This window comes from Podarcis tiliguerta (assembly GCF_965153285.1).
Source record: "Podarcis tiliguerta genome assembly, chromosome: 16".
Classification (NCBI taxonomy): domain Eukaryota; kingdom Metazoa; phylum Chordata; class Lepidosauria; order Squamata; family Lacertidae; genus Podarcis; species Podarcis tiliguerta.
Window position 1 is genome coordinate 27,716,724 of NC_139549.1, and position 17,300 is coordinate 27,734,023.

General features: G+C 50.2%; 2 protein-coding genes across 2 annotated transcripts; one reads left to right on the forward strand and one right to left on the reverse strand.

The window, feature by feature from the left end:
* Positions 1–835: 835 nt before the first annotated feature.
* Positions 836–7,912, forward strand: LOC310666692 (derlin-3-like). The gene is made up of 7 exons (XM_083417950.1): positions 836–1,159; positions 1,587–1,652; positions 1,899–1,972; positions 3,436–3,529; positions 4,643–4,838; positions 6,294–6,384; positions 7,078–7,912. The coding sequence occupies exons 1-7, from the start codon at positions 1,067–1,069 to the stop codon at positions 7,181–7,183; spliced, it is 720 nt and encodes a 239-aa protein (XP_083274076.1). The 5' UTR covers positions 836–1,066; the 3' UTR covers positions 7,184–7,912.
* Positions 7,913–10,345: 2,433 nt separating this feature from the next.
* Positions 10,346–16,803, reverse strand: SMARCB1 (SWI/SNF related BAF chromatin remodeling complex subunit B1). Its single transcript, XM_083417866.1, has 10 exons — positions 16,459–16,803; positions 16,202–16,313; positions 15,255–15,284; positions 14,208–14,337; positions 13,517–13,654; positions 12,835–12,962; positions 11,910–12,076; positions 11,449–11,639; positions 11,050–11,181; positions 10,346–10,659 (listed from the first exon to the last, which is right to left on the reverse strand). Exons 1-10 carry the CDS (start codon positions 16,549–16,551, stop codon positions 10,620–10,622), a joined length of 1,161 nt encoding a protein of 386 aa, XP_083273992.1. The 5' UTR covers positions 16,552–16,803; the 3' UTR covers positions 10,346–10,619.
* Between the last annotated feature and the right edge of the window lie 497 nt (positions 16,804–17,300).

Consider the following 17,300-nt stretch of genomic DNA (forward strand, 5'->3'; position numbering starts at 1 on the left):
ACTGGACCATAAAGAAAGCTGGACCGTAAAGAAGGCTGATCGCCGAAGAATTGATCCTTTTGAATTATGGTGCTGGAGGAGACTCTTGAGAGTCCCATGGACTGCAAGAAGATCAAACCTCTCCATTCTGAAGGAAATCAGCCCTGAGTGCTCACTGGAAGGACAGATCCTGAAGCTGAGGCTCCAATACTTTGGCCCCCTCATGAGAAGAGAAGACTCCATGGAAAAGACTCTGATGTTGGGAAAGATGGAGGGCACAAGGAGAAGGGGACGACAGAGGACGAGATGGCTGGACAGTGTTCTCGAAGCTGCTAGCATGAGTTTGACCAAACTGCGGGAGGCAGTGGAAGACAGGAGTGCCTGGCGTGCTCTGGTCCAGGGGGTCACGAAGAGTCGGACACGACTGAACGACTAAACAACAACAACAACATTTATTCAAACAGTCCTTAAATTTCCTCCAGTCCTCTTGCAACTCCTCTTCTTTCTGGTCGCGGATTCTTCCAGTCAGGTTCTTCCAGTCCAGAATTCTTTGGGACCTCAGCCACGTGCTTTGCATGTCTAGTGTGTGCGCGCAGCATTCGCTTCCTCCACCGAAATTCCGATAGTTTCTCCATCTAGCAGTTAAGCTCGGAAATCTCCTATCCGTTCCATGAAACGCCTCTAACACTTCATGTCTCCGTGACCCCACAGAGAGGCAGCCATAGCAACGGATGAGCCCTGCAAATAGACGCCTACTTGCTGATTGGCCGATCGTCTGCCGGCCACAGACACGTGGCTTTTTCTTTCCCCGACACAACAACACAGCTCGCGCCATGCCATTGGCCTCGAAACCCGTCACTCCTTACTTGGCCTGCCCCCCTACATAGACAGTGGCATCTCTCCAGCCCCTGGCGCGCCTGTGAGTGCTCCTGAGTGGCTGCGCTCTCTTTCGGCCACGCCCCTGCGCCCTCTCCCCGCCCTATAAGAGGCTTGACAAGCGAAGGGGCTTGGCCGCTCCGGGAGCCCCGACCTTAAAGGGCGCGCAGCCCTTTCCGCTCTTGCCCCGGGTTCTCCTCGTTCTCCCGCCATGGCCTACCAAGGATTCGCCGCGGAGTACCTGGGCATCCCCGCCGTGACGCGCGCCTACACCACCGCCTGCGTCATCACCACCGCCGCCGTGGTAATCGCTGGGGAGGGGGAGAGAAAGGGAGGCAGGCGGAGATCCAACAGGGAGAGCCGCCACAGCCCGCCCGGTGCGATGCCCGCCTGCCTTGTATGGAGCGCATTTTCTTTCCGGCCCGAGGGTGGCTCTGGGGCGGCGGCGGCGGCAGCAGCCCATCGCCCTTGCCGCAGGCCTGGGGTAGCGGTTTCCGTTCCCTCTCTTGCCAGCAGCCCTTGGGCTCTGCCGCCCCGAGTGGGGATTGCACGAGGACGGCATTGCACGCCTCTCCTCCTCCTGGGAACCAGCTGGGATGAAGGGCGGACGAGGCAGGGCTGCCTGGAAAGCCCCTCTGAGCGGGGGCAGCATCAGAGCCAGGCAGACGCTGCCTTTGCTGTGCGCCCAGGATCCCGGCTCAGCCCATTGCCTGCCTTTTTGTATTTTGCAGCAACTGGAGTTCATCACGCCTTTCCAGCTGTATTTCAATCCGGATCTCATTTTCAGGAAGTTCCAGGTGAGGCCTGGCCCTTCCCCCGTTTGCTTACTAGCCTCAGGGCAGGATGTGTTTGCAGTGGCTGTTTGGCAGTCCCATGCTCGCTTCAGAAAGGACCTATTTCTGGGGACAGGGGAGTTCTCAGGAAGTGTTGGCGGAAGCAAGCAACAGGCTTCTTGCAAGAAGACTGTGCGTGCATCTGGTGGTGCTGGGGTTGGTGCAGTATTTGGCCACCTGGTGCTCTTTCCTTTTCTCCTTTTCTTGCAGATCTGGCGACTCATCACCAACTTCCTGTTTTTTGGGCCGCTGGGATTCAGCTTCTTCTTCAACATGATATTCCTGTATCCTTTGACCCAGACTCCTTTTTTTGCTCTCCCTCTCTGCCCCTTTCAAAAAGTGTTCTTGGCTTCTCCTGACAGCAGCATGACCTGCCCTTTGCCTCTGCTGCCTCTGAAGGTCTGCATGGGTAAACAACACAGCCCTTAAGACAAAAAAAGCAGCTGGAAAGCAGAATCCTAAAAGTAACAGGAACCAAAATTCATATGGTCTCTTAGCGGTAGCTCTCACAGCAGTTTCTGACCATGTGGCTCACCTGCGTGTGAGCAAGGACTATACCCCAGTTCATGGACTGGAAGGGAGACATGGGCTGCACATGTTAAATAGGTGAAGGGACCCCTGACCATTAGGTCCAGTCGTGACCGACTCTGGGGTTGCGGCGCTCATCTCGCTTTATTGGCCAAGGGAGCCGGCGTACAGCTTCTGGGTCATGTGGCCAACATGACTAAGCCGCCTCTGGTGAACCAGAGCAGCGCATGGAAACGCCGTTTACCTTCCCACCGGAGTGGTACCTATTTATCTACTTGCACTTTGACGTGCTTTCGAACTGCTAGGTTGGCAGGAGCTGGGACCGAGCAACGGGAGCTCACCCCGTCACGGGGATTCGAACCGCCGACCTTCTGATCGGTAAGTCCTAGGCTCTGTGGTTTAACCCACAGCGCCACCCATGTCCTTTGCACATGTTAGGTAGCAGCACACAAACTACCACATTAAACTGTGGAGCAAAGTATCAAATTGGTCCAAGATGTAAAACTCAGAACTCTTAAGTTTGGTGGGAATTTTCTTCCCAGGCCTAGGAAGCCCACTTAGCTGCACAGCTCAGATGGGAAACAAGGCAAATCTCAGCTTGCTAGAAGGAAGCTTGGCCCAAGTCAGGAACTGGAATAGATGGAGAGGATTTGATCTGTGCCACAGTAATAGGGGTATTCAGACCATACCCCTCGCATACTTTTGGAGCAGGGCGTTGCCGAGATGAATGGATGATGATGAGATCAGAAACCTTCCATGCCTAGTAACCATAGCATACAAAATCTCTCTTCTTAGGACTGAAAGCCTGTTAACAAGATGCTTTTTCCAGAGTATTGGAAACTCCAATGTATACTTATGAAATCTGCAGTTGGGGCACCCCAAAAAGGAGGAGCTTCATGTATGTCCTGCTGCCCTCTAGCCAAGGGCTGCTTAGGGTTAGGGTATGCAAGTTGCTATTGTTTTCAAATTAATCTCCAGTCCTTCTGAAGCCAAATCCCCAGCCAAGTTCACACTGTGCTGCAGCAGGGTCAAAGGTGCTGCTTCTAACCTCAAGGTAAAAGGCTGTGTGGTTTGGTTCAGATCTGCCTGCCCTTGCCCAAGTGGCTGTTTTTGTGGTGAAATGACTTGTGTCTGCATTAGCCCTAGGGCTATTCTGCCTAGCAATCCATCCATCCGTTAGTTTCCTTTACTACCTCCCTCCGTTGCTGCCTGCTCACAGGTACAGATACTGCAGGATGCTGGAAGAAGGCTCTTTCCGCGGAAGGACTGCAGACTTCATCTTCATGTTCCTTTTTGGAGGCTTTCTTATGACAGTATCCTTTCCCGTTGATTTGCTCAGTGTTCTGCTTCCGGATTGGTTTTGGTCTCACCTGGGACCATGACAAAGGGGCTGCCACCCTGTCCATTCTGAAGGATCATGAAAGGCTTTTAGAACTCACACAATCTGTTTTTAAAATTGCTGCATTGGTTGCCAGTTTGCTTCTAGACTAGGGCTGGGCAATACCTGGTTTTTCAACATCCTGATACAGTGGTGCCTCGCAAGACGAAAAGAATCCGTTCCGCGAGTCTCTTCGTCTAGCGGTTTTTTCGTCTTGCGAAGCAACCCTATTAGCGGATTAGCGCTATTAGCGGTTTAGCGGCTATTAGCGGCTATTAAAGGCTTAAGGGATTAGCGGATTAGCTGCTACAAGGCTATTAGCAGCTTAGTGCCTTAGAAAAAGGGGTTGGGGAGCGAAAAGGAGGCCTTTTCGTCTTGCGAAGGAAGCCCATAGAGAAATTCGTCCTGCGAAGCGCATTGAAAAACGGAAACACTTTCGTCTAGCGGGTTTTCCGTCTTGCGAGGCATTCATCTTGTGGGGCACCACTGTATATCATCAGCTAAACATCTCGAAATACCTATATATCACGATGTCTGGAATAAGGATGAAGCTTGGCTGGCTTCATGGCTTTTCCTGCATTGTGATTTTTCCATAGCGTGCACACACGCACGATTCACTATATATTGCCAGGTCAAATTTTTTGAAAGAGATTGCCACAATTTGGACTTCAAACTGGTTTTGGATGATGTATCAATATATTGCCCAGCCTTATTCTGGACCCAATTCCAAGTTGCTCTCATTAGTGTTTAGAGCTCAAAACGACTTTGCCTCCAAGTATCTGCAGGATCGCAAGATCTGCAATACTCTCTTGGGCATTAAGACCTGCAGAGGGAGTGCTTCTGGTAGTTCCACTGCCAAGAGGTTCAGGTGGTAATTTGTTTTAATATTGTATTTTTAAATTGTTGTGACCTCCCTCGGACCTTAAACTGAAGGGCAGGTAATAAATAATAATAATGATGATAGGAAGCTGTTTTAGGGGGCTCTTTCAGCCTTTGTTGAGCCAATTAAATCTCTCCCCACCCCCTGCCTTGACTCTGTAGCTCTCAGCTTTTTGGACTCTTTGCCAGCCTCTTCTTCCTGGGCCAGGCCTTCACCATCATGCTGGTTTACGTGTGGAGCCGGAGGAATCCCTATATCCGCATGAACTTCTTTGGGCTGCTGAACTTCCAGGCGCCTTTCCTGCCCTGGGTCCTGATGGGCTTCTCACTGCTGCTGGGCAATTCCATCATCATTGACCTCTTAGGTGAGGGCGGGAGCTTCCTCTTCTTGCAGAGCTTCTTGGTATATCTGCGAGGAGCTGGTTCTCACAGTCAGTGGCATAGCATGGGGCTGGGGCTACCGGGGTAATTGCACATGCACACTTTTTAAAAGGGGTGCACTGCTGCACCTGCCACCCTGACTGGAGGAGCTCCCTGTCCTGCCCATCTGCCTCACTTGAGCAGTACACCATGCAGGAGGTGGGAGAGGACGGGCCTTTGCATCCCTTGGCCAGGGGGCGTTCCTCCACTGGTGGGGGAGGCGGGCAGGTGGTGGCAGCAGGGAGATGCACATGTATGTCCCACCGCTGCTCCACAGCTCTGTCTGGCAGCGGCAGCGGCTGCATGGAGACACCAGTTTGGGTTGCAATACTTTCCTTGCCCCGAGCACTGGCAAACCATGCTATGCCACTGCTCACAAAGGCTTTGCCAGGTGAGGGCTGTGCTGCCTCTGCAGCTCCCTTGCAGATAGTTGCTTTGCTGCCTTGAGGACTATTCAGATGCTATGAAAGGTAACATGCTGATAATGCTGGTGTAGTGTTTCAAGATGTTATCTTTTAGGAGTGTTATGTGTGGGTGTTGATGAGGCAAAACACTCAGTCAGTGCCTGGAGGCGGCTTCTCCAAGGCTTGCAGCTAGCTATGGCTGTATCCACAGGATCAGCACCTGGTTTGGGAAGCAGTTAGAAAAAGGGGATATACAGGCAAGACAGTGCAGTTCTTGGGGACAGTCTAGGACAGGCATGGCCAAACGTGGCCCTCCAGCTGTTTTGGGACTACAGTTCCCATCATCCCTGACAACTGGACCTGTTAGCTAGGGATGATGGGAGTTGTAGTCCCCAAATGGCTAGTTGGCCAAGTTTGGCCATGCCTGGTCTGGGAGATGTGCTGCTGTGGAGAAGAGTCCCCAGACTGGATGGAGGTGGCTGGCTTGTGGGTGGGGTGGGTAGGGAGAAAAAGGAGGATGGGTTTGTGCAGTGATAGCACATAGTAAAGTCCCCTGGTGCTCCTGCTTTTGAAAGCAGGTTTCTCCCCCAGCTCTGACAGCACACACTAGCGACCCAAGAGATGCTGTCATCCTGAGAAGGTGGAAGCAGAGAGGCAGAGATTTTGTTTCCTATTGGCCAGAGGCTACGCTGCTGGGTCAATGGCCCTAAGAGCATCATCCTATCCCAAACAGTTGTCAAATGCAAGTGTTTTTACCTTACTGAAATCAGTGTCTGTACTTGCAGGGTTTAAGAAGAGTCAATTTACATGGCTCATGCCTCCTCTTTGAACTGCTGATATGCTGCAGAAGATTCTGGTGTCAAATTGTCACAAACCAGCAGTGCACCAAGGGAAATGTATTTGGGTGGTGGGCTATGGAAACGAAGCCATTGCCTCTAGCTGTACTGGCAAAAGAGATCTAGATTGTAGCTTCTCAGACCTTTGTTTCTCCTGCAGGAATAGCCGTGGGTCACGTCTATTACTTCCTTGAGGATGTCTTTCCCAACCAACCCGGAGGGAAAAAGTTGTTACTAACACCAGGATTCCTGTAAGTATATCGCCAACTTTATCAGGCAGTCCTACAAAGTAGGTTGAAGAATGGCCACCCTCATTTGACCACAGAAGCACCTGAAGAGGCAGTATTATGATGGAAGCAGATGTGGCATTTTTCTCCTGCCTTGACTAGAAAACGGGGAGAGGGAGGAACTTCAGTGTTTGAAGGAATAGAGCAGGCATAAAAAGAAGTGGAAAAGGACTACACAAACATTTTGGTTGTATACACCTCAAAACATTAACAGAGACAAATACCACCAATGAGCTTTGTTGGTTCCCCAGTGTACGCTTGGTGGCATACAACATTTGGCAAGGCTAAGCAGGTCCCAGCAAGCTCCTCGCACCCCGTGTTATAGTGTTACAAGAAAGGCAAACTGCTCCTACAATGCAGGTTGCCAGCCACAGCCCCTTCCTTTCCTTATAGGTTCCATCCTGTTAAGTTAAATGTTTCTGGTTCTGCTTAGGAGATTTAGAGCACGTTTAGAGATCTTGATGTGCTTTTCGGTGCTGTTGTGTCTCAGAACAGGGACCTGTTTTTGCGTAACAGCCTCCCACAAAAACAACAACAACACAAAAACAAGCAGAAGCGAAGGAGCAGCTCATTTGAGCTCCTCTTCCAGTGTAGCAAAGTGTGTGTTTTGTCTTTGCGGCATGGGTCTCATTTTGTGGTTGGGGTTTTCCTTCGCAGAAAGCTGGTATTTGACCCTCCCGAAGAAGACCCCAACTACAACCCGCTCCCGGAAGACCACCCTATGCCTGCTCCAGACCAAAACCTGCCACAGGAGCCCCAATAGTGACGGCATAGCAGGTCCCTTCTGCCTAAGACTGAGACTATTCTGCACGGACAGGTGTGTGGATGGCCCCCTGAGCAGCACCACAGCTGGGTGGGTTGCATTCTCCTGCCACTCCAATTCCCTTCTGCTGCTAAGCTGTCCTCTAGTGTTGTGGATAGGATGGGGGGAAAGTCTGTTTATGTGCCAGATGCTGTAAAGGACTAGAAGATGAAGAATTTGCACTGGACAAACTATAGGCAGAAGGCAACTGGGCAGATGCTGAGCCTTGCACCCTGTCAACTTCCACGTTAAACCAAAAAATCCAATCTCTTGTTGCTGGCCTGTCTGGGCCCGAGAAGATAGGCTGTTGGTGGAACTGCCTTCCTTGCCTCAACTCTGGATCTGACCCAGAATTGGGCCTAGCATGTTTCAGCATTCTCAGGCCTCACTGGGCACTTCTTGTGCAGCCAGTACTAATTCCATGAGAAGTCTGCGGACCGCCCTGACGACCTGCCTCTCCAGCATTCCCTCACCTACTCCAGTGTTTTGCCAATTTATTTCAACCTCTGTAAAAATAATAAATGTGGGAAGCAGAATAGAGTGCATAGCCACTGTGTCCTTTAAAGTTACAGCTCTAGATCTCAGGAGTAAGTCTCTCCTGTTTTGCAGCTGTGGCTGCAAATATACAAGCCAATGCCTCAAGAAACTCTGGGTGAGTGGGGCTAATTAAAGTGAGACCTGAATCCAAAATCTGTTTGTCTCTTGAGTACATCTTTTGCTTATTTCTGGGTCCCGAGCCTTGACATTATTCTCAGGCAGCAATTAAAGTGCCTGATATGTTTTATAAAACTCGGTTTAATATAAAAGCTGCTGCTTGAAGTTCTGGTCCTACAGTCTCAGAAACCCAGGGCATGCCTTGAAACTGATGGACTTTGGCTGGGCTCTGCAACCTCCAAGGGAGCCTTCCTCACATGTAGTGTCCTGTTTTCCTGCCATGTTGGGCTTCCCCCAACTAGCTGCAGCTCAAGTGGAGGAATCAGAGAAGGAAAAAGATGCAGACGCTCACCCAGAAGCCATTCTGAATACTCCCTGGCTTCATCCCATGGCAAGCCAGTGCTGAAGACCAAAGCTATGGGTCAACACTGGGCTGCTTCATGGAAGCAGATTCTGGGATGGGATACTGGCAACATGACAATAGCCTTAGTGTTGTATGAATATCAGGATGTTCTGGTCCTGGAAGGGGATGAAGTGTTTCTGCATCCAGGGAGCAGGAGGCGGCTTGTCGTTTCTTATTATGTAACATGATCCAACTCACATTAGAAAATAGATTTTTTTAAAAGGTAGCACACAAACAGCAGCACCTTCAAAACAGTACAAGAAAGTACCGTATTTTTTTGCACCATAACACTCACTTTTTTCCTCCTAAAAAGTAAGGGGAAAGGTCTGTGCGTGTTATGGAGCAAATGCCTACGGATGGCGGGGGGATCTGCTACAGTCATGAGCAGAGGATCCATGGTTCCCCTTCCTTCCCTCCTCCGTGGCTTGCTTTGAAACAGCAAAGCAGGAGAAGAGCCGCTGAGTGGGGAGGAGAGAGGGACAGAGAGCCTGCTTGCTTTAAAGGAGCAAAGCGGGAGAGGAGAGGAGCCTTCTCCTTATACCCCTCTTCTGCATTATTAACAGCATCCTTCTCCACTCACCCCACGCGTGTTCCTTGTCCCTTGAGTGCTTTTCCTTCCCTCCCCACTTAAAACGTGGTTACAAAGCACGGATCCACATGGATCCTCAGGATTTTTGCACTGGGACACCCCAAATTCACCATCAGATCACATAGCATGTCCATGGCTATGGCTTGCACCAAAAAAAATCACGCACCCACTGTTGCCTAGGGCCGCAGTGGTGCAAAAACGTGGTTACAAAGCATGGATCCACATGGATCCTCAGGATTTTTGCATTGGGCTACCCCAAACTCACCGTCAGATCACATGTCTGTGGCCACAGCATGAACCACAAAAATCATACATCCGCGGTTTCGTTTAGAATATTTTTTCCCTTGTTGTCCTCCTCTAAAAACTATGTGCATGTTATGGTCTGGTGCGTGTTATAGAGCGAAAAATACGGTATTAGCTTACAGTGGGGAGAGAACTACCTGTGTTTCCCTGTGAAGCCAACAATCCAAATTGCTGAATATCCAACCATTAGACTCGGGCACATCACTCTGGCTTAGTCCTCTTGTAGTGATCTGTGGCTCTTGTTAATGTTTAAGAGACAGATGTTGGAAACAGAAGATGCCCCTGGTGGGGAGAATGTACAAAGTACCAGCCTGCAGGCACCGCCTGTGACAAATTGCTTAGGTAGTTCATTCAAGCCCTGCCTAAACCTGGAGGATTCTCCAGCTTCAGCTTCAGTTGGTGCTGCTTGGCCGGGCTTGCATACAGCTGCATGCACTGGAGACCCACAATGCCAGTTCAATGTTCTGGCAATAAGCATGACCTGCCCTGGCAGTATTCTGCTGCAGCGTGTGTGTGAAATGGGGTTGGGGAGGGAGAAGGCAGCCTCCACCCCATGCCAGATTCAAGTGCTTTGTTAACACATAACAGGCAACAGTCCCAACACAGACTGTTCTTGTTGTTGCTTTTAAGACCTATTCAGAAACTGCACTGGGCTCGTTCTGCTAAGAGCAGGTAGAGCAGATTGACTCCTGTACAGACACATTTTAAGAATTAAAAACAACTCTTAACCTTGCTGCTTTAACATTAAGCACTAAAATAAAGCTAAGCAGATTTGCTAACTGACTCTTCCTTTGTGAAAGATGCCACAAGCTGCTAGCTACCGCTGTACCTTTTCGAGAAATTACATTCCTCTCCAACAGCACCCTTCATCTTTGTACAGAAGGATGGGTTGCAGAAAAAGAAAAGCCGCTGCTGTGTGAAATAATAGTAATAAAAAACAGAAGATCATTGGTGCTAGTCTGGACTAGGAGGGGAGAACCTTTGGGGCTCCAGATGTGGTTGAAGTACAACTCCCATCATGCTTGGCCCATTTACTGTGCTTGTTAGGACTGATGCAAGCTGTAGTTCAGCAACATCTGAGAAGCCAAGGCTGCCCCATCCGTGGTGTAGACTTAGAAGGCAAAGGCAGGAAAGAAAACTGGGAATGCACATCAGAGAAGGCCTGACAAACAAAAATTATTATTCATTTATTTAAAAACTTGTCCTAAGGTTTTTGGGGGAGGGGGGAGAGAAGGGCTCAGACAGCTGCCACAGGTCTTTATTGGACCCCTTGTTTGACAGGTACCCACGAGGTGGAGAGGTCACCATCCCTTTGGTCTGCTGGGCCAGCCAATGCAAGTACCGCCAGTCCCCAGGTGGGCATAGAAAGCATAACAAATGCTTGCCCTTTGCTTGGCTCCTCATGGACACAGCCTGGAGGTTGAATCCTCTTGTCCACTTCAGGAGGGTTACCAAGCTGGAGCTGTGTTAGCCAAACGTCTCATCCGCCTGCAAGGAAGAAAACAAATTGTTATGAACAGCGATGGCAACAGCAGCAGCAGACGTGGGGGACTGTTGTAGCTTAGACCGGAGCTACTGCAGGTGGGTGTGAAAACACATCCCCCCCAAAGTTCAACACCGCCCCATGATATCTATAAGGAAATGTTTCCAAGAAGTCCCACTTCGACCAATCAGTGGCATTTGCTGCAGTGGGAAGTTGTAATGGCCGAGTAACGTAATGGGACCAATGTGCTTCTTGCTGAGGTCTGGAGTTCAGGTTGCATAGTAAACGAGAGATGCTTGCAAAGTCACAAGAGGCAAAACAAAACAAAACCTTCCCCTTCTCAGCTCATGTCTTTGACAAAAAGGGCAGTACACAATCCACAGGGGAAGGCGCACCTTGTGTTTCTGTCTTGGTCTCGAATTTTCTTCTCCATCTCTGCATCCGTCAGGGTTTCAAGTAGAGGGCACCACTGGTCGGCATCCCCAGTGTTACGAATGGCAATCTCCACCGTTGGCAGGGGGTTCTCACTGGAAGAGGGGGAAGAAACACAGCTCAGCCCCAAAGCCCGGAGAACTTGGGCATGTGCTTTAACTTGAAGCCAGATCCATCATGGGGCATCACACAAAGAACCAGCCTGAAGACAAGCAGGCAGTAGACTATGGAGGACACACCACCAAGCAGATGAGCCTCTGTTACACACTAGCTGGAGCCTTGTAGTCAGGATATCCAAACAATATAGGATTTGCTACCTCCCAATTTTGCAATCCTACAGAAGCACCAGTTGTACCCCTTACCTGAACGCGTACGTCTTCTGATGCCAGCTCAGCTGCCCCCGGATACTGTAAGCGATGGTGGTGACGAACTCGCCGCCCAGCCCAAGTTCTGAGCACAGCTTCAGGGCAAACTTTTCTGGGGAGTTCTCCTTTTCAGACATGTCCCACTCAAACTGGTCTACCAGGGAGATGTTCCCCACATGGATGTTGAGCTAGATGCAAATACCACAACTGAGTATCCTATATTTCAAATGCCCTTAAGTCAACCCCTTTGCCCCTGCCCTGCCTCGGTGTGGACTAATGAGGAAAATGGAAATGGCTTCCTCGTTTTCCTCCCTTGTAAGTGCTAAGGAGTTTGCATATAGCCCCACTGGCTGGTCCTCCTTTACAACTTGAACTCAGCACACCACTGGGAAATCCATTGTGGTGTGCCTCAAGCAAGAGTGTCACTTTCAGAACCAACTGTGCCTAGGTCTCCTTGCCTTAATAATGACGCGTTGATCTGACTGGTCCTCCAGAATACTGTCTGTAGGGTAAGATTCAATCTGCTGCCGTATTGCTGACGCGATTGCCGGGACAAAGGTCAGGGGATTCAAATCCAGATCATCGCAGAGAATCTCCGAAAACATTTCCGGGGTCATTAGTTTTTCTGATGGAAGGAAAGAAATCCAGATTATTGTCATGGTGCTTGTCTAATATCTAGCAGCTTACTTACTGCACCCTAAAATGATGGATCTTAAGCAGCCTACAAAAGGGAGCTTGTTAAGATACCCATCAGTGAATCTGCCTCTGCTCTCTGCCTGTTCTTGGCTCAGCATTGCTCCCATCTACTCGTTTAACAGACAAATCTATGAATAATTAGGCAGTGGCAGCTACTCCCCTTTTTCTCTGTACAAGAGCAAAGAATGTCAGAATTGTGGAGTTGGGAGGAACCATGAGGGTTATCTAGTTCAACCTCTTGCAGTGCAGGAATCAACCCTGAGATTAAGAGTCTCATGCTCTACTGTCTGAGCTGCAGGATCAGGCCAAAGGGGCCCACATAGTCCAGCATCCAGAGAGTAGCCACCAGATGCCTGTTACAACATCTTTCCTGCAGCTGTTTCCTTGCTCATCTCTGCTGTGCCAGACCAGGGACGGGTGAACAAGCAGCCTGTAATGGTGTCAAGGAGGTCCAGGGGGTTCTTGGCAGTGCACATTTGACCAGGATGCGGCCCACAGCATTTGCCCAATCCCTAAAACTAGTCCCCAAATTAAACACCTTCTCGAACTGTTGCCTCGTCAGCAACTTCTACAACACTGGGTTTTGTTTCTGCTATTTTTCAGAAGTGGAGCATCTGAACTATAAGGCATTAAGGAAGGTCACACTTTATATAACGTCGGATTGTCCACTTCTTCTCCCCTACACACCATTCATGTTCCATGTAAAAGCGTCTCTCAGTTTCTGCCCGTCAATTTCCATGTCGAGGCGGATGGGAACCAGCACCTCTGGCTGGGAGGCGTTCTCGTGGATCACGGCTGGGTCGTGGTCATCAAAGCTAAAATACAAAAGGGGGGGGGCAGGACATAGACATTTGGGTAGGAAGGAACAGTGCCTCCATGTGGGTGGGGGGAAAGAAGCATGAGAGCTTCAAGGCCCAGAGCTTGTTTTCACTGGAAGAGCCAGGAAATTGAAGTGCATGCCATGTCAGGGATAGGGAGGACTCTTCCCGGGAGGAGAGCAGGGCTTCCTAGACAAATCTGAGCTCCCAAAATCAAGCCTTGCCCCAGTGTTCAACTAAAGGACGGGAGTATATGAAGGAAGAATTGCAGCCACATCCTGCTTCCCTGCTAGAAGTTGATGATTAGCCCCATTCTGAAGAGAAGGACCAATGCTGGGAAACTCAGGGTTGTATTCAACCAAGTTCCACTTGGGAGTAGACTCACTGAAATGAATGGACCGAAGTTATGTTCACTCATTTCAGCGGGTCCACTCTATGACAGCCCCAGCCGTCAGATCTGCAAATCGGCTTCCTCTGTCCATACCCTTAGCAGCATTACCTTGTGTGTCAATGGTTCCTCACTTCTTCCTGAGAGCCAGCAACAAACTTACCAGAGGGGGAAGGTTCTCTTCTTGTCTCTGCCCATCCGATTTCTGTTAATGGTGGTCGAGCATGGCACAGCGTCAAGGTGGTGGGAGCTGTTGGGAAGGGTCGGAACCCACTGACTGTTCCTTTTTGCCTTCTGTTCTCTAGGAGAGGAGACCACTGGTGAATGGGGAACAATCTTCAGAACGTAAGCATTTGTATGTGTGTATGAGTGAACGCACACAAACCTCAGTGCCCCGACCCTTCATCTGCAACACGCTGGAAAGATAGTGACTCAAATAACATAGACTAGACGTGTTACTAATACAACCCAGGATACCACTGACAGGAAAATCAAGAGCTGTTGGTTAAAGTGAGTAACTTTTAGAACTTTTCATCATGCTGTAAGTCTCCTGAGGGAACTGAGGGTCTTTCTTCACACAGTTTCTTTCTTTCTGCCTTGTTTGGCTTTTCCTTTCCCAGAAAAGAGAGCCACTGTGGTATAGTGCTTCCAGCATCAGACTAGGATTGGGGAGACCCTGGTTCAAATCACTACTTGCCCCTAAAGCTCACTATGTGATCTTGGCCAATCACCAACTCTTAGCCTAACCTACAGGGTTGTTGTGTGGATGAAATGTGGGAGCAGCAGCACCATGCACACAACCTCAAGCTCCTTCGGGGGGGGGGGGGGGAGGCAATATATAAATATGTAACTACCTAAGGTAGGTGGGAGGCTCAGTGCTGATGGAGACTGCCTTGTATTTCTCATCATTTCCATCCAGGATCTCTTCTACTTCAGAGGCTTTCAAGAGAGTCACACTTGTGGCCAGTGTGGTATAACCGTGATCTAAAATAGGAGAGGGAGGAAGAGAAAGTGGTGTGGATCATGAGGGGTATCATCTGCCAGGGCAGGAGATTCCACCCCCCCTCCCCGCTAAGAGATGCAGTCACCCATTTCATAGTCCCTTCAATAGTCTGCATGGGCTGGAGCCAGTGCCCATAGAATAAAGTGAGCTTCCCTGGCTCCCTAGTTTCTGACAAGCAGCTTTCACAAAACGGAGCCAAAAACTCTCCCTTTGTAAACACTTGAAGAACACGTCACTTTCAGGTTAGGCAGAATATAGCACATCCCTGCCCTTCAAAAATCTTTTAAGAGACATATGCTGTCCAGTCGCTGAGACAAACTCCAGACACACTCTCGGAAGGATATCCTATAGAGTTCACAGGGCTGATTCAAAGAAACCAGAACCGGCCCAAAGTCTATACTGAGGGGATGTAAAGGTGGACAGGATTTATCCCTTTCCTATTCTGAACTGAGTGAGGATTTAGCACCAGTAGAGTGGCATTGGTGCATCCCTCTCCCCACTCGGCTTGCACACTAGATTGCTAAACCCATGGCCAGATCGTTCGTTTCCACCTCTACACCCTCGAGAAGAAAAACGCTGCATATCTAAGAGCTACCAGAAATGCTAACAAGCATTTGGCACAGTGCTGGAATCCAAGGCCCTGCAGGAAGAGGGAGATGCTCTTCTCCAGTTAGTCTAGTCAAAATGCAACGTGACGCTCCCTGCTAGTCAAAAAGCAACGTTATGCTCCCCAACCCCTACCCTGGGCTCCACAGATAAGACCAGAAAATCTTAAAATCAAGGAGGCGGCAAAGCAAATTCAGCATATATCGAGCAGCCCTTCAGACACTGCAGGAAGACTCGGCGTGAGCAAAGCAGAGCCTCAGTAAGAAGAAGAGACCCCCGAGTTTCAACTTACATCTTCTGGGACTGTGACTTCGTTGGTTTTCTGTGGGGAAGAGAGAAGAAAACGTCAAAGGGGTGGATGCCAATGCCGGGGACCTTGCAATGCTGGCTGGTGGGGTGGGGAGTTAGGGAAGGGAGACGATGATAAAAGCACAACCTCCTCCCCCCTCCTCGGAAGGGCTGCAACCCCCTCCCCAAACCCCCTGTTTGTGGTTGCATAGCCAACGGGGGGGGGGGGGGGGGCTCTGGAAAGGGGCTGGCCGGGCAGCGGGCCTCCCTTCCTCCTACCAGCGGGGTGGTGTGTGTGAGCAGGGCCGGATTTAGGTTTGATGAGGCCCTACTACTGAAGCTACTGAAGGTAACGGGGCCCTTTATATGTCCAGTCGTCCTTTGTCAACAACAAATTGCCACTTTTTTGTGTTGAATATATGCTATATGGTAATTTGTGGAAGCAATAGGTATCTAAAGCCACATGCACACAACAAAATATGAATTTTATCAAAGCAATTGTTGAACTGAAATACAATTAAAGAAGTATATTAATAGTGCAAATAATTATGAAGCCTTTTATATGTCCAGCTGTCCTTTGTCAACAACAAATTGTCACTGTTTTTTGTGTATATGGTAATTTGTGGACCCAATAGGTATCTAAAGCCATATACACATAACAAAATATGTATTTTATCAAAGTAATTGTTGAACTGAAGTACAATTAAAGAAGAATATTAATAGTGAAATAATTATGAACCTGTAACTTAAAATGAATTATTCATAAAATTAATAACACATTGGCATTTGGCAATAAGAAAAGTTCATTTAGAAACGCAATTTACAAAGCCTCATAATTTTGGGGGGCCCCGCCCCCCAAGAGAGTGGGGCCTTAAACTACAGCTTGCTTAGCTTATAGGTAAATCCGGCCCTGTGTGTGGGGTTGGGGGCCTGCCCGCCCTGCTCACCCACCGTGGGAAGAGGCGACGATCTTCTTGCGCTCCTCCACCGTGGCCAGGCGCCTCCAGAGCGACGGGTAGCGCTTGTACAGGGAGCCCCGGAACATCCGCAGGTAGTTGCCCACCTGCAAGGGGACGCAGCCACAGGACCCGCCTCGTCAGGCGCCGCCGCCCGCTCGACTGGGACCCCCCCCCCAGCCTCCCCCAGCGAGCGCGGGAGGCGACGCTCCAGCCCCTCCGCCTCCCTCGGCCGCCCCGCTCCCTCCTCACCTCAGAGCCTATCATGAAGAACTCGCCGTCCTCCTCCAGCTGGAACTTGACGGGCTTCTGCCCGAAGGTCTTGCTCAGCGCCATCATCATCATCTCGGCGGCGGCGGCGTGAGGCAAGGCCGGGAGGGATGAAGCAGGCCGGGCCGGGAAAAAGCGACGGGAGGCGGCCGCGGCCTAACTGGGAAAGCTAGTGCGCACGCGCGGCCACGGCAGCCAGGCTCCTTGCCGGCGGCGGGAGGGCGGTGGAGGCCACGCCCCATGCCCCTCCCGCCTCCCTGCTGCGCTTCCAGCTCCTCACTGCGCCTGCGCGTGGGGAAGGGCGGGTTTTCCTTTCTTTCTTTCCTCCTCCCACGCCGGCGGGGGGAAGGTTATGAAAAGGAAACCCCGCCCCTTCCCTCCCCTGGAGGGTGGGATTGGCTGAACTCTAGGGGTGGAGCCTGTCCGCGGGCCTGTGGCTGCGCCGCGCAAAAAGCCCTCTAGAGGGCGCTCCTACCTCCCTTCTGACTGGTGCTCCCAGCAGCCCGGACTTGTCTGAGCTGGGATGAGCGAGTTATTTATGTATTTATTTTATTTATTTAATTTCTATACCGCCCTATACCCGAAGGTCTCAGGGCGGTTCACATAAAATATCAAATACATAAAATCAAAACGAAACCAGCAACCCAATAAAACCCTCCAAAAGAGCCAGCATTTTAAAAAATGGTATAGGATGTAGATCAAGTCAGGCAAAGGCCTGGCTGAAAAGGAACGTTTTTGCCTGGCGCCTAAAGGTGTATAGTGAAGGCACCAGGCAAACTTCCCTGGGGAGAGCAGTTGCACTATCTTCATCATGGCTGTCAACT